At 53.2% G+C, this 16,220-nt stretch overlaps 1 protein-coding gene across 1 annotated transcript in view; it reads left to right on the forward strand.

Moving 5' to 3' along the window:
* Window positions 1–15,371: 15,371 nt before the first annotated feature.
* The window catches only part of LOC137421088 (N-acetylaspartate synthetase-like), a 51,838-nt gene continuing 50,989 nt past the window's right edge, over window positions 15,372–16,220 (forward strand). The window contains exon 1 of the mRNA XM_068106800.2: window positions 15,372–15,809. Coding sequence (XP_067962901.1) covers window positions 15,512–15,809 — 298 coding nt within the window. The 5' untranslated portion in view covers window positions 15,372–15,511. The remainder of the gene's footprint in view (window positions 15,810–16,220) is intronic.

Consider the following 16,220-nt stretch of genomic DNA (forward strand, 5'->3'; position numbering starts at 1 on the left):
CCCGTCGTACGGGGGCCGCAGTGGTGTCCGATGGGCATCGTGGCGGACGAAGACGTACTCCGCCGTGCGAAGCTCCGGGGCGACGTGCGTCGGTGGGTGCCCGTGGCATGCCGTTGGCACCGGGGCGAACCTCTGGGCGGTCTCTTGCAGAGCGGAGCGCTGCTGTGCCGCGGACCATGGTGCCGTGGAGTCGGGGAGGAACTCGCCCGGCACCCGCAGCGGTTGCCCGAAGACCAACTCCGCCGCGGATGCGCGCAGGTCCTCCTTGGGCGCCGTCCGGAGGCCCAGCAGGACCCAGGGGAGCCTGTCGACCCAGCCGCCGTCGCGGAGGGTGGCCCGGAGCGCGGCCTTCAATGAGCGGTGAAATCGCTCACACAGGCCGTTAGCCTGGGGGTGGTAGGCCGTGGTTCGGTGCAGCCGGACCCCGAGCCCCTGCGCAACCGCCCCCCAGAGCTCCGAGGTGAACTGGGGGCCGCGGTCGGATGAGATGTCTGAGGGGGCGCCGAACCGGGCGACCCAGGTGGCGATGAAAGCCTGCGCGACATCGGCCGCCGTTGTCGACGCCAAGGGCACGGCCTCCGGCCACCGGGTGGTGCGGTCCACCATGGTGAGGACGTAGGTGAAACCCCGCGAGGGGGGCAGAGGTCCCACCAGGTCCACGTGGACGTGGTCAAACCGGCGTTCCGGCACCGTGAACGGGGCCAACGGGGCCTGGGTGTGCCGGTGCACCTTGGCGCGCTGGCACGCGAGGCACGTCCTGGCCCAGCCGCGGACGGCCTTCCGGAGGCCATGCCAGACGAACTTGTCGGCGATCAGCCTTTGGGAGGCCCTCGCGCCCGGGTGGGACAGGCCGTGGATGGCGTCAAACACCTGGCGCTGCCAGCCCGCGGGCACAATGGGGCGAGGACGCCCGAGGGCCACCGGGTTGTCCTTCCCCGCGACGTGCTGGATGTCCGTCGTGTACTCGGACACGGCCGAGAGGTGACGCTGCTGCCGGGCCGACCACGGCTCGGTGACCTTGCCCATCGCGAAGATCAGCGGCTTGTGGTCGACGAAGGCAGTGAACGCCCGGCCCTCGAGCAGATGGCGGAAGTGCCTGACCGCCAAGTGAAGTCCGAGCAACTCGCGGTCGAAGGTACTGTAACGGCGTTCGGGCGGGCGAAGCTGCCGGCTAAAGAACGCCAGCGGTTGCCAAGCTCCACGCACCCATTGCTCGTGCACCGCGCCCACCGCGTAGTCCGAGGCATCGGTGGTGAGGGCGATCGGTGCATCGGGCGCCGGGTGCGCGAGCATGGTGGCGTTAGCCAAGGCGAGCTTCGCGCCCGTGAACGCCGTGTCCATCTGCTCGGTCCAGGTAACGTCGCCTTTGCCCGGCTTACCTCGGAGAGCTTCGTGCAGGGGGCGCAGGAGATGGGCGATACGGGGCAGGAACCGATGGTAAAAGTTCACCATGCCCAGGAACTCCTGCAGCCCTCTGATCGTGCGGGGGCGCGGAAACCCCTTCACCGCCTCCACCTTGGCCGGCAGGGGGACGGCGCCGTGCCTGGTGACACGGTGCCCCAGAAAATCGATTGTGGCGGCGCCGAACCGGCACTTTGCGGGGTTCACAATCAGGCCATGCTGGCCCAGGCGTTCGAAGAGCGTGCGGAGGTGGCGTAGGTGCTCTTCGCGGGACGCGCTGGCAACGAGGATATCGTCCAGGTAGACGTAGACAAAATCCAAGTCGCGCAGGATGCTGTCCATCAGTCGCTGGAACGCCTGAGCCGCATTCTTCAGACCGAAGGGCATGCGCAGGAACTCGAAGAGACCGAATGGCGTGATGACCGCCGTCTTCGGGACGTCCCCCGGCCTGACGGGGACCTGATGGTAGCCGCGTATGAGGTCCACCTTCGAGAAGAAGGACCTGCCCGCCAAACGGGCGGAAAAGTCCTGAATGTGGGGGACGGGGTAGCGGTCGGGAGTCGTGGCGTCATTGAGACGGCGATAGTCCCCGCACGGCCGCCATCCCCCGCCGGGCTTCGGCACGATGTGCAGCGGCGACGCCCAAGCGCTCTCTGAGCGCCGAACGATGCCGAGTCGCTCCAGGGTAGCGAACTCCGCTTTTGCCACCGCCAGCTTCGTCGGCTCGAGGCGGCGTGCCCGGGCGTAGACCGGTGGCCCGACGGTGGGGATGTGATGGGCCACCCCGTGCTTGACGGCCCCCGCCGAGAAGGTGGGCCGCGTGAGGGCCGGGAAGCCGGCGAGGAGGCGGGTGAATGCGTCCGCTGCCGGAAGCGTACAGACCAACGTGGCCGGAACCGAATCGTTCGGCAAGCCGCTTGGCAAGCCGCTCGTTGAGCTGGGCAACGCACATGCGAGCGAGCTGAACGTCTCGGCCTGGACAAGCCGTCTGCGCTTGACGTCGACCAGGAGCCCATTAGCGCACAGGAAGTCCGCGCCAAGCAGTGCCATGGGCACGTCGGCGGTGACGAACGTCCATCGGAAAACCTGCCCTCCAAACCGCAGAGAGAGGCAGCGTTTTCCGTACGTACGGATGGGCGTCCCGTTCGCGGCAAGCAGCGCGGGGCCCCCACCCGCGGCGTGCTTGTCTGACGTGCCGGCGGGAATGACACTCACCTGTGCTCCCGTGTCGCACAGGTAACGGCGCCCGGAGAAGGTGTCCGTTATGAACAGCAGGCTGCTCGAACGGCCGGCGCTCATCGCCACAATTGAGCGCCGGCCCGGGCGTTTCCCGACCCGTTGAAGGAGCACGGCGGATGACACCGCCGAGCTTCGTGGCCGAACTTGGCGTGGAACCAGCACCAGGTGGTGGAGCTGGAGGAGTGCGGCTGGCTCCGCCAGGCCGGTGGAGTCGACGGGTTTCCCCGCGGTGGCGCTTTTCGCCGCGGCGGTGGGCGGGGCGTGGCGGCGTTCACGAGGTGCGTATCAGCATGCTGCTGAACCACAGCGTGCTGTAGAAGATGATGCTGTGGAACATCAGCGTGCTGTAGAAGATGATGCTGTGGAACATCAGCGTGCTGTAGAAGATGATGCTGTGGAACATCAGCGTGCTGTAGAAGATGATGCTGTGGAACATCAGCGTCGAAGGCCGTGACGGCCACGCCAACGCTCGCCCGCGTGTCCGAAGCGGCGAAGTACTTGTCCGCCTCGGCCGCCAATGCTCGGGGTTCCATTAGCCCGGTCCCGGCCAACGCGAGGCGAACCTGCGCTGGAAGTTGGCGACGGAAAAGCGCCCGGAATAGCGAACCGGGGGCTTCGTCGCCCAACAGTGACAGCATATGGTCCATTCGGACCGACGGGCGCGTCTCACCGAGCTCGGGGAGATCCAGGAGGCGGTCGGCCCGTGCGTCATCCGTGAGGCTGAACGTGGCTAGGAGTAGCCGCTTGAGTGCCTCGTACTTGTGGCCGTCCGGTGGGTGGCGAAGGACGGACACAACTCGAGCGGCCGTGCCGGGCCCGAGGGAGGCGACGACGTGGCAGTAGCGCGTGTCATCGCCGGTGAGGTGCCGAAGCTGAAATTGGGCTTCGGCCTGGACGAACCAGACTTCGGCCTGAGCCTCCCAAAATTCCGGAAGTTTGACGAAGGCGGCCATGGCGATGGCGTCGCGTGTGGAAGGATCGCTCCGGCAGATCCAACGTCGAGGGTCACCAGTAAAGCGCGGCGTTACGCGCGCTGCTTGTGAGCAAGGAGGAAGCGGACAAGCGGTAACATATAAACGTCTTTATTGTAAGACTACACTGTAACACTAAACTCCTCCGGGCTGGTCGCCCGGGGTATATCATGAGGCCACGCCTACCCCTCGGGCGTGGCCACCGCCCACTCGGTGCGTGGAATGATGTCACCACGCCAGTGGGCTTTTGTGTCCGCCACAATAGGTCCTTTTCGGTTCCGTTCATTTTGCGGCTTGCCTCTCCAAATTGTGGTACGCGCCTCTGCTCACCCAGCAGCGTTCGCTGCCTGGCTCAAAACGCCATTACGCACGTGGTCAAGCTTGGAGAGGAAGGGGGCGGAGCGCCAAGAATGAGGCGTGGCCCTGTCGACAAACCAACCAGGGCTGAGGTGAGCTTACTGGTGGGCGTGGCACGGCTTGATCTCAAAGCGCACGATATAAGCGCAGGCGCCGAGCCCTTTCACGGACTGCGCAGGGAGCCACCAATGATGACCGACTGAGCAGATTGCATCATTGATTATGTTCTGCACAGAGGTCGGCGAGCGATCGATGGTATTGGACTGTGCAAGGGCCGATCGATTTTATTGAACTGCGCGGACGAACTGCGCGAGAGAAGGCGCTATGAAGAGAGAGAGAGAGAGAGAGAGAGGGAGAGAGAGAGAGAGAGGCAGCAGGTGCACATATTACGTACGCAGCAGTCCAGCCCACGTATATGAAAAGGTCCGGTCGTGCGCCAACGACACGCGGAGCTGCCGGCCGTTCTTCGCCATAGACCCGGAGCCTGGACGGGATCCCATCGCATGACCCATCCGCTTGGACCTTCTCCTCCTACCACTACCCTCCCGTGTAAGTCTGTCTGTTCGTCCTGGGGTTAAGTAAGATTGTATAGTTAAGGTTGCCCTGTGTCTGCTTCTTCTTTTTCTTGTACATTATTTCCCTTTCGTTTCCTCTTTCTTGGGTTATTGTACATAATTAATAAATCATATTTGTTCTTTCTTTACTTTGGTTTCCTCATATTCGATCGTCTTCTTCCTTTCTTCCAATTGAGTACCTGTGGCACGATTTCGGAACCGCTTTAATCGGGTTTAGTCTATTGTTAATGGCTCGGGCTTCGGATTGCTAAACCGCTCGGCAATTTCCATCTTGTCCACGGTCCGAGCGGGAATTATCTCCCTGCTTTGCGGTCGGATTGGCACTCAGGTATTTGGGACTCCATTGACCAATCACCCTGCCAATCTCGACCAGAAAGGAGCATTATAATTTCCAGGATTGGGGGATGGCCAGCTTAAAAGACAAGGGGATTAACCCCCCCTTGATAAGGGGAGCCCCGACCCCCGAATCCGCAACAATTGGTGTCAGGAGTGGGATTGGACCCGAACCAAATTTTAATATCATCTGAAAAATTTGGTCGAAATTACGAGCGGCCGAAATTTTATTTAAGATCCAACTTGAATCGTGCCATGGATGATCAAGGCGATCGGATGCCGGTGGGGGAAAATGAGGGGTTAGAGGCAACCCAGGACCCCAGGGAAGAAGTGGGAGAGTTGGAGGAGGAGAATAATGAAGGTGTGGTAGAGGAGGTCACAGGCGCACTAAATGACGGCGCCTCGCACATGGCGGCAGGGGCCGCACCTGCTGCGCTAATGGGGGTGGGTGACATGCAAGCCCTCATGGCGCAATTTATGGCGCAAATTCAGGCGTCCATCAACCTGCGGAGGGACAAAGCAAGGCGTGAAGGGGACAAATCCAGCAGGGAAATGAATAAATTGGGAAGCCAAATTGGGGCATTAGAGAACCAAATTGGGGGGTTGAGACAGGAAATGGGAGACCAAATTGGGGGGTTGAGACAGGAAATGGGAGACCAAATAGGGGGGCTAGAATGTAAATTGGGAGGATTAGAGGACGTGGGTGGCCAGATGGAAGAAATTAATGAGGGGTTGGCGAGGGACAAAGCCAGGTATGAGACAAGGGAAGCTGAGAGGGAGAGAAACCGCAGGTTGAGCGAGGAGGTCGCAATTGTACGCGACGAGGTAGCGCGACTCGAGGGACGAAGTGAGCGAAGTTGAGAAAAGCGAAGTCACGTGGACGGGTATAGAAATCGTGACCCAGGTTATGGGGAAGCCGGCGACCGCCGAAGTAGAAAAGAAAATTTTATTAGAGCCAGCGGTCGTCGAGGGAAAGGAAAATGAATTACAGACTTGGCATTTAATATGGAATATTTTTTTTATTCTTGACTTGGGTTTACTTTCTGAACTCAGTATATCAATCTTGTGAGTTTCTTTTATGCTTCGGTGATTTCTTTGTCAAAAGAACCATGTCACTGATTGTCTTTCGCAGCAAGAAGTCAATAACAGGATAATATCACAGGTGGCGTGACAAAATGTAAGGACAGGTACATTTGACTATTGGCTTCACAATCAGGTATATAAGGGTTGTTGCATTCTGTATTAGTGGAAATCAACTGCTGCACGTCTACAAAAGTTATTGCCGCTTCCTCTGGAGATGGTCCGTCAACTCGACAATGCTGTTTGTCATGGAGTGATGGCTTTACGAAATTCCGGCATGAAACAGCATGCTATTGCTTGGCAGTATGGCATCACTCAAGGTCAGGTGTCAAAGATCCTGAAACGAAATGCTCAGAGGGGTGTCCCTACTCCAATACCGAGGCCAGGACGTCCCCGCAGAATCACAAGGAGAGATGATCGCCAGCTGCACCGGTTAGTCTGCAATGGCCGTACCAAGTCAGCTAATCGGCTTAGGGCTGAGTGGCAGCAACTGACAAATGTGCCTGTATCCAGAAGGCTGGTCAACCAACGACTGGTTCAAGCAGGCTATCGTGCCAGGCATCCCCTGAGAAAGCCATGCCTGACCAGACAACACAGCCAGCGCCGATTGCAGTGGGCCAGATAGCACCGTCAATGGCAGCCAGGACACTGGAATCACGTGATGAGCCTAGATTTCTGGTCTATCGTCAAGATGGCTGCGTCCGTGTGTGCAGACAAGTGCATGAAGCCTACAACGAAGATTGTATAGTGCCAAGAGTCCAAGCTGGAGGTGGTGGGGTGACCGTTTGGGCTGCTTTTCATGCAGGGGGCAAAACTGACCTGGTTGTTCTGAATGGAAACCTGAACCAGTTCAAGTACAGGGCCATTCTGGAAGAAACATTGCTTCCATTTGCTCGTGCAGCCTTTCGAGGAAACTGTGTCTTCCAAGATGACAATGCACGGCCTCATCGTGCTCGCATGATCCAACACTTTCTTGTTGACTGTGGTGTCGAGCATATGGAGTGACATGCCATGTTCCCGGATATGAATCCGATAGAGAACTTTTGGGCAGAATTAACGCATCAAATCGACAACTTGAACCAGCAGCCTACCTCTGTGCGTGAATTGCAGCAGGCTATTGTCACTGCATAGCAAGCGATTCCTGTCCAAACCTTGGCAAATCTCGTGAACAGCATGCTTCGACGTGTACGTGCTCTCCTGAATGCTCGTGGGGATTACACAAAGTACTGAACTGTAATTTTACTGTCCGTAATCCCAGTCATAATTTAACTTTTGTTTTTGTTGAAATTTTTTTTGGCTCATGTGTAAAATAAAGAAATACTTCTGGAAAGCGTACAGAAGTTTAACACAGTACTGTCCGAGAATTGAGTTCGATATCAGTTTACATCACTTTCAAGGATCAATTTATTTGATTCGAAATGTCAAATGTGGTTTTTCTTTCTTTTAAAGGTCACATTAACAAAATCTAGAATAATTTCAACATAATTCCAATGAACTTTTGGTTCTAAGTCATCTTGAAAAGTAAGTTCACCCCCACAAAAAAAACAATCCATATTAAATGCCAAGTCTGTAATTATAATGGAAATGGAAATTGGAGAGACGGCGGACTTAGAAGAGCAATCGCGGGAGGAAGGAATGGAAATTGTACAAAGTCTGTGCTCACATCATGATGCCGTGCTTAACCTGAATAAAGATTTGCAGGTGGTCGAGCGAGGAAGAAGAAGCGCCAAGGTGAGTCGGGCTGTATATGGCGCGAAAAGTTTTGCGGAAAAGTGTTTAGCACAAAAAGAATTTTCGCGTGCTTGGGATCCCAGCGTAACCCGGGCGTTTGTGGGAGGTCCGTGGTGCGCTGTGTGAGTGGAAATGGCGCGTGTGTGCGAATGGCGCCAGAGTGCGAGTGTGTTACCGTGTGCGAGGAAGAGTGCACGACAGAGTATGGGAGTGAAACCGAGAGCGAGGGAGAATGCACAAGGGAGTGTATGTGTGAGGGTGAGAGTGATACAGAGTGTGAGTTGGTTGTGGCGAGTGTGCGAGAATGCACACCTGAGTTGGTTGTGGAGCGTGTGATTGGGTGTGCGATAGGGGATTGCACACCCGTGGGTAGGTGTGCGCTGAATGGGTGGATGCAAGAGTGCACCCCCATGAGTGGTACGGAGTACGTACCGGGAGAGTGTGCACAAGACGGTGTGTGAGAGAGGTGTGTTCTGAAGTGTGTGATAACAGAGTGTGCGAGGAGAATGGATGCGCGAGAGGAATGCGTGGGATGTACGAAAGGCGTTGGCGCGCGAGAATGTGTGAGTAACAAAAGGAACGCATGGTGTGAGCATGCAATGGGAGCATCGACGTTAACCGGGGCAGCAGTTAGGCCGATGTTTAGCCGACGCGAGCTCTCGGGGCGTGGTGTGCTTTGTGTGCTGCGGGGACCGGCGGAGGTCATAGCCACAGCGGTTTCTCAAGAACCGCCGTGCGCGATCCGTGCCAGGCTCCGCCCCGTACGGTCGATTCCACGCGATCCGTGCCAGGCTCCGCCCCGTACGGTCGATTCCACGCTTTGCCAGGCAAGGCGACCGGCCCGGTTCGAGGGGAGTTAGGAGGGGTCGGAGCAGCGCCCCCTTGTGGTGGCGGCGCTCCGGCCGGGCAAGGCTGGGCCATCGCGCTTGGGAGCGAAAGGCCTTGCGTAGGGATGGTGCTTGGAGTCTTGGCCCGACAAAACCTCCTCCCCTGAATCATAACTGCCGGATGGACCCAACCTGCAGAAGACAGACCACCGTATGCATTGCTCGGTTTTTCCAAGTTGTTCGGTTTTCCAAACCGAGCTGTAAAAAATGCATTTCCTGCACCGAGAGACTCAGAGTAATGGACGGATGATAGTGGTAGCAGTGATGATGGGAAATAGTGTCCGATGTGGAGGGATGGTGGCTCTGCCATCCGTCGCATCCATCTTTTGGGCACATGAGCAGTAGTTTATGGGGATTAGCTGTACAAACTAGCCCGGGAGGGTTAGGTTAATGTATAGGGATTTAGAAAATGACAATAGGTAACACAAGATTTAAGTAGTGACAATTGTACCTGTAGTGGGGACGTAGAGTAGGGTAGATGGTTGATAACGACGTGGGATGTGCAATAGTATAAGGCGTCACAGGAAAGCACTAAGTTAGAGGGAAAACCAGGTAGATTAAATGATGCAGTGTGTTTGTAGTGAGAGTGATGAAATGAGGAATTGCGAATGTAAGTTCACGGTAGTGCTGGTGATGAAATGAGGAATTGCGTATGGAAGTTCTTTGTGGTGAGCTTGTTGAAATGAGGCATTGCTCGTGAGAATGATGTGTGTGTGTAGAAAGTGCATGAGCAGAGTATTGAGGATGTGTGTGATTGTGCATTGGGTGATGGCTTGCATGGTGGCAAGTGAGAATGGTTGAATGGAATAGATGGGATGGAATAAATGGAGTATGGAATGAATGGTGTGGAGTGGAAGTGTGGAATACGTGGAGTGGAGTGTATGGTGCGAAGGAGTGGATGGGGAAAGGATGGACCCCTTCACGAGTACCCGGGGAGGGTAGTTTAAAAGTACGTAGAGGGTGTAGGTAAATTGTGGTTGGATATTGACATCTGCGGTGCGAGAGTAGCAGAGTACTGCTTGGATGGGTGCATTAGTGGAGTGAAATGGCTGGGCGTGTGGCCTGTTAGTGAGAATGGTTGGTTGGGCACTCCGCCACTGTCGGCCAGGTGAGGCCGCAGGTAGGTTCTGGGAGACAGTTCAGAGTTAGTGTTCAATGGGGCCCGAGGATCTGGTGGACGGACCTGGGTAGCCCAGTGCCAGAGAGGGCACCGAGGGGGTAAGCGCCATGGAAGGCCTTCCCCAGGTAGGTTAGGGCGAGAAGCAGGTAAGCTCGGGTGGCGACGTGCAGTGGCGGGGGTGTGCAGGTGAGCGGACCTGCTGGTGAGCCACACGACCCAGCCCAAAAATTGTGTGAGGGCACAAGGAGTAGAATCGGGGGAGTGAGACCCCAAATTGGTGACACCACAGTATGTTCAATGGGAATTGGTTTTTAGAACCGCATGGAGTAAAGTGGCCAATGGTTTGGCAGGGAAAGACCCCAGGTAGAGTAAACAGAGTTAATGTCATTTAGAAGTGTAGCTAGGGGAAAATCTCTTTGCACCATCCGCATCCACTCACCAAGGTGATAAGACTCCACACCAGAATTTTGTGCAAATGTTTGGAATGGTGAAACGCATCTTGACGTGGGTGAGACATTGGTCGTTGTTCCATCTCTTCCTCCTTAGGAGGGATTGATGACAAATTTGGTTTAGGGGAGATATGGGGAAGACAAGACGATAGCGACGGATTTGTAAGTTGTGTAGATACAGGGAGGGGCAAGGGGTAGTGTAGGTGACATGGGGGGTGACGAACGGTAGGGACGAGCTTTCTCAGCTCGCTCTCCCGCGCCCTTCATGCCGCATTGCTTTGTATTGATGTGTACCCTTGCGCCCTTGCCCACTGATTTGCTTGTCCTCCTTCCCCCACTCATGGATTTGTTTGTTTTGGGCCCAGGGGAAGTGCGCAGGTGGCCGCAGTTGTGTGCCCGCACTTTCGCTGCCTCCGGCCTGCACTGATGCACCATATGGACCACACTGGCACCACTTATGGACCACACGTTCTGTGGCCTAGCACCACTTATGGACCACACGTTCTGTGGCCTGGCGTCTCTGCTGGGACCGACCATTGCTGCAGCATCTTGCTTGCGGACCACAGTTAAGGTGGCACCTATGCCATGCAGGTGGACCACCTCAGTTGGCCTTGCTGGCCGTAATTTAAAAAAGTGGACGCGATGTGTGCCCTTTCTGATTATTAATAGGCAGCAAGCAAGAAAGCAGCCAGAACCAGCGGCCCAGCAGCCGGCCCAGCTGAGAAGACATCGGACACCATGATTATTATTACTGTTTGAAATGTGTTTGGTGCATTTTCATTCCTGGTGCATTTTTTGTGTTTTGGTGCTTTATAGTGCTTTTGGTGCATTTGGCTGATTGGTGCTTATGGTATGGTGTATCAGTGCAGTGCAGTGAGTTTCCTCTTATCAAAAACATCTGCTTTTGTTTCCCAAAAAGACAGGTCCTGGGTGTAGTTTGTAAATAATTCATTACTAGTCTTTGTAAATAATGCTCCCCACCGGCTTCCATGTGTAGTTTTGAAATTAATTCCGCAATTCGGTTAGTCTGTTAGAATGAGTCTGTTAGGTATAATGCAACGCAGCAGGCGGGACATACTTAATTGTTAAAACTGTCGCACTCAGGATGAGGTTAAAAGTAGAGGGTTACTACACCTAAGTGTCACATTAAGTTAAAGTTTTGTTGGCATGGGTCGTGCCTGGAGAAAAGAAGGGTACAGTGTTACGGTTTTGAGAACCCCTCACTTGTAAATAATTCTTGTAAATAATTCTCTTCATTTAATAAGGTCGCACCAACTGTTAGTCCACAAGCAACACGTAGGAACTTCTCAGTTATTTCCTTAGTCTGTGTTTAGTTAAGGCTGTGTTCCCAATAGTTGAATCTGTGTTGCATTAATTAAATAAGTTAGGTCCTTTTCGGTTCCGTTCATTTTGCGGCTTGCCTCTCCAAATTGTGGTACGCGCCTCTGCTCGCCCAGCAGCATTCGCTGCCTGGCTCAAAACGCCATTACGCACACGGTCAAGCTTGGAGAGGAGGGGGCGGAGCGCCAAGAACGAGGCGTGGCCCTGTCGACAAACCAACCAGGGCTGAGGTGAGCTTACTTGTGGGCGTGGCGCGGCTTGATCTCAAAGCGCACGATATAAGCGCAGGCGCCAAGCCCTTTCACGGACTGCGCAGGGAGCCACCATTGATGACGGACTGAGTAGATTGCATCATTGATTACGTTCTGCGCGGAGGTCGGCGAGCGATCGATGGTATTGGACTGCGCAAGGGGCGATCGATTGTATTGAACTGCGTGGACGAACTGCGCGAGAGAAGGCGCTTTATGAACATTGGGAAAGAGAGAGAGAGAGGCAGCAGGTGCACATATTATGTATGCAGCAGTCCAGCCCGCGCATATGAAAAGGTCCGGTCGTGCGCCAACGACACGCGGAGCTGCCGGCCGTTCTTCACCACGGACCCGGAGCCTGGATGGGATCCCATCGCCTGACCCATCCGCTTGGACCTACTCCTCCTACCACTACCCTCCCGTGTAAGTCTGTCTGTTCGTCCTGGGGTTACGTAAGATTGTATAGTTAAGGTTGCCCTGTGTCTGCTTCCTCTTCTTCTTGTACATTCTTTCCCTTTCGTTTCCTCTTTCTTGGGTTATTGTACATAATTAATAAATCATATTTGTTCTTTCTTTACTTTGGTTTCCTCTTATTCGATCGTCTTCATGCTTTCTTCCAATTGAGTACCTGTGGCACGATTTCGGAACCGCTTTAATCGGGTTTAGTCTATTGTTAATGGCTCGGGCTTCGGATTGCTAAACCGCTCGGCAATTTCCATCTTGTCCGTGGTCCGAGCGGGAATTATCTCCCTGCTTTGTGGTTGGATTGGCACTCAGGTATTTGGGACTCCATTGACCAATCACCCAGGCCAATCTCGACCGGAAAGGAGCGTTATAATTCCCAGGATTGGGGGACGGCCAGCTTAAAAGACAAGGGGATTAACCCCCCCTTAATAAGGGGAGCGCTGACCCCCGAATCCGCAACAATATGTACACATATATGTTCTTTGAACAGACAGATCACCAAGTTAACAAGCATTACGCCTAGGTCCCCCGTCGGTGAAGTGATGCGAGTTGACAAAGTGGAAGACGCAAGGCGGCCATCTTGGATTTTGACGTGGCGACCCAATTTTCAATAGCGTTCTCCCTTATGTGTAGATACACCCACACACCAGATTAGAAGTTAGTACTTCGCTTATTTTTCAAGATATTCCGCTCACAAGGTTCAGACATACATGGCGGCGGCCATCTTGGATTTTGACGTGGCGACCCAATTTTCAATAGCGTTCTTCCTTATGCCTAGATACACCCAGGGGCGCCACCAGGGATTTTGGGCCCCATGAAAATATATGACAATGGGCCCCTATGAAGCACGAGCGCACATTTATTACCCGACATTTTTGCCAGGAGGTTGAAACAGTGCTTGAAACAAAGTGGAAGACATGGCGGCGGCCATCTTGGATTTTGACGTGGCGACCTAATTTTCAATAGGGTTCTTTCTTCCATATGCCTAGTTGCACCCACAGACCAAATTAGAATTCGGTCCTTCGCTTACGCACGCACGTCCGCACGCACGCACCACGGACGCACGCACGCACGGACGGACGGACGCACACACGGACGGAGGGGAAAACCATAGTCCCCCTTTCGCTCCGTGGTGCGACGGGGGACAATAAATGTTCCCTCGGACAGGTCGGACACTCCTTGACGCAATGATCTGCCTGTGAAGCGCTCAGGTGACAGGTTATGGTGAGGTGAGGTCAGGGATTCAACCCAAACTGGACAGTTGAAAGGTGAGCGTGCTCCCTCGGAGATATTATCGATGAACTTCATAATGGTTTCCTGGGTAGGTTGAGATTCAAGAACACGAGAATATTCTTTAAAAAAAAATAATTCTCATTTCATATATTTGTACAAAATGTACAACGTTGTACACGATGTACTGAAAATTTGCCACGAACAGTCATGCATGTAATGGGTATAAAATGGCCTGTGAGATTATCGAATTTAATAAGTTTGTGTAGATTTATTAGACATACCACTGGAACCTTCATTTGCCCGGAACGCCTGCAATGCAGAGAGCGGGTTCAAAAAGGCGGATGGAACCGGCTCGGGGCGGACGCACTTTCATGGACTGGTGGCGGAGTTTTAACCCGAGCGTGCCTGGCTCGCTCAGTCTGGGGACACCTGCGCAATTGAGAAACAGCAAAGGATGTGCAGCATTTTGGAAATCCAAATGATACATCAAATTGTACTGTATTGCAACCTAATGGGTCTCCATTTTACATCCATATTGTCACATTGTGCTCGCATATTGATAAAATGAATACTTGTACTATTCATAATAAACAGAGGAAAATGTTACAGGATTATAACTGCCTATGGTTGACGAAGTCAGCATTCCATCCTCAAAAAAGGAGCTTTTTGCAATTCTGCTTTTGCTTGGACATCTTTAAATTGATGCGCAAACTCACACCAAATAATCACTGTATTTATAGTGAAGACTGAAGGGATAGTTTAAGGTTAGGGTTAGGGTTAGGGTCATTAGGGTTAGGGTTGTTATGGTTGTTCGGATTCGGGTTAGGGTTGTTAGGATTAGGGTTAGGGTTGTTAGGATGATGGTTAGGGTTGTTAGGATTAGGGTTAGGGTTGTTAGGATTAGGGTTAGGGTTGTTAGGATTAGGGCTGTTAGGGTGAGGGTTGTTAGGGTTAGGGTTGTTAGGATTAGGGTTAGGGTTGTTAGGATGATGGTTAGGGTTGTTAGGATTAGGGTTAGGGTTGTTAGGATTAGGGTTAGGGTTGTTAGGGTTAGGGTTGTTAGGATTAGGGCTGTTAGGGTGAGCGTTGTTAGGGTTAGGGTTGTTAGGATTAGGACTAGGGTTGTTAGAATTAGGGCTGTTAGGATTTAGGTTATGGTTGTTAGGGTTAGGGTTAAGGTTATTAGGATTAGGGTTAGTGTTATTAGGGTTAGGGTTGTTATGGTTGTTCGGATTAGGGTTAGGGTTGTTAGGATTAGGGTTAAGGTTGTTAGGATTAGGGTTGTTAGTGTTAGGACTAGCGTTGTTAGTGTTAGGACTAGCGTTGTTAGTGTTAGCACTAGGGTTGTTAGTGTTAGGACTAGGGTTGTTCGGATTAGCGTTAGGGTTATTAGGACTAGGGTTAGGGTTGTTAGGGTTAGGGTTGTTAGGATTAGGACTAGGACTAGGGTTGTTAGAATTTGGGCTGTTAGGATTAGGGTTAGGGTTGTTAGGATTAGGGTTAGGGTTATTAGGATTAGGGTTAGTGTTATTAGGGTTAGGGTTGTTAGGATTAGAGTTAAGGTTGTTAGGATTAGGGTTAAGGTTGTTAGGATTAGGGTTAAGGTTGTTAGGATTAGGGTTATTAGTGTTAGGACTAGGGTTGTTAGTGTTTGGACTGGGGTTGTTCGGATTAGGGTTGTTTGGGTTAGGGTTGCTCGGGTTGTTGGGGTGTCAATCCACTTTATACTGTCAATCACTATATTTAATCCAACTTGCCTGTGTTTGTTTCATGATATACTAGAGGATGCATAGAGAGAGTTTGGAATGAAAAACACAGACATGTAAATCCTAAAGATCCAGTGGCACCTCCAGAGTTTCCGTCAACCCCCATACCTCCCTCATCTCCTTCCTCCCTCCCCACCCCCACACCCTCACCTTCTATAACAGCCAATCCACCCATGTAGGCAGGAGCAGTCACAGTCGCAGCCATCGTCTAGCGGACCGCGTCCTCGATCCATCGGCAATTCGCCCTTCACCCGCATTCTCGATCTTCTGTCCCCGCATGCCAGCACTCCCAGGGAATCGCCTATCCGTGGCCCCATGAGAAGTGGCTGCTGGCTCTACATACAAAGCGCGACCCGCCGACTACGCAGGGCTGCGTGTTCCATGTGGCACTCGGTGGGCTGCGAGACACGGCTGGATGCGGACGGGAACGTGCCCCACCTGCGGGCCTGGAAACAACGACAGGACCTTCTGATAATCCGCGAGTTTGAGGCCGGGGACGAGCAGCCGGTACGGAACATCTTCCGCCAGGGCATCCTCGAGCGAGCGCCCAATGCCGCGATTCGTGCCCTTCGACACCAACCGCGCGTCCTCCTCCTCTACGGACTCATCACGGGTAGTGCGCCGCACGCATGCTCCGTCAATCTGACCCTTCAACATGCTGCAACTTAATTGATAATATGCAAATGCTGGAATGATTGAACAATACATCAAAGTGTGTAATGATGGAGCACAAGTCGATGGGATAGAGAATCTCGTGATGCCGACATATTGGGACTGAGTCCGGGGTGGGGATGATATATTCCCCAAAAGGGTCATGACCCCTGCTGGTAAAAAAAAAAAGAATTATCATTTAATTATGAAGTAATTTTTGGCAATTACTACGTTCACAAGATTGATTTGTGTTATGAATAAAATAATTAATCAAATTACAAGAATAATTCATTTTTAGTATTGTTATTGCACGGCAGATTTATATATTTTAATCAAAATTGTTTATGTTTGTTTTATCTCGATATAACTGAAC

This window comes from Myxine glutinosa, chromosome 2 (assembly GCF_964187855.1).
Source record: "Myxine glutinosa chromosome 2, kmMyxGlut1.1, whole genome shotgun sequence".
NCBI lineage: Eukaryota > Metazoa > Chordata > Myxini > Myxiniformes > Myxinidae > Myxine > Myxine glutinosa.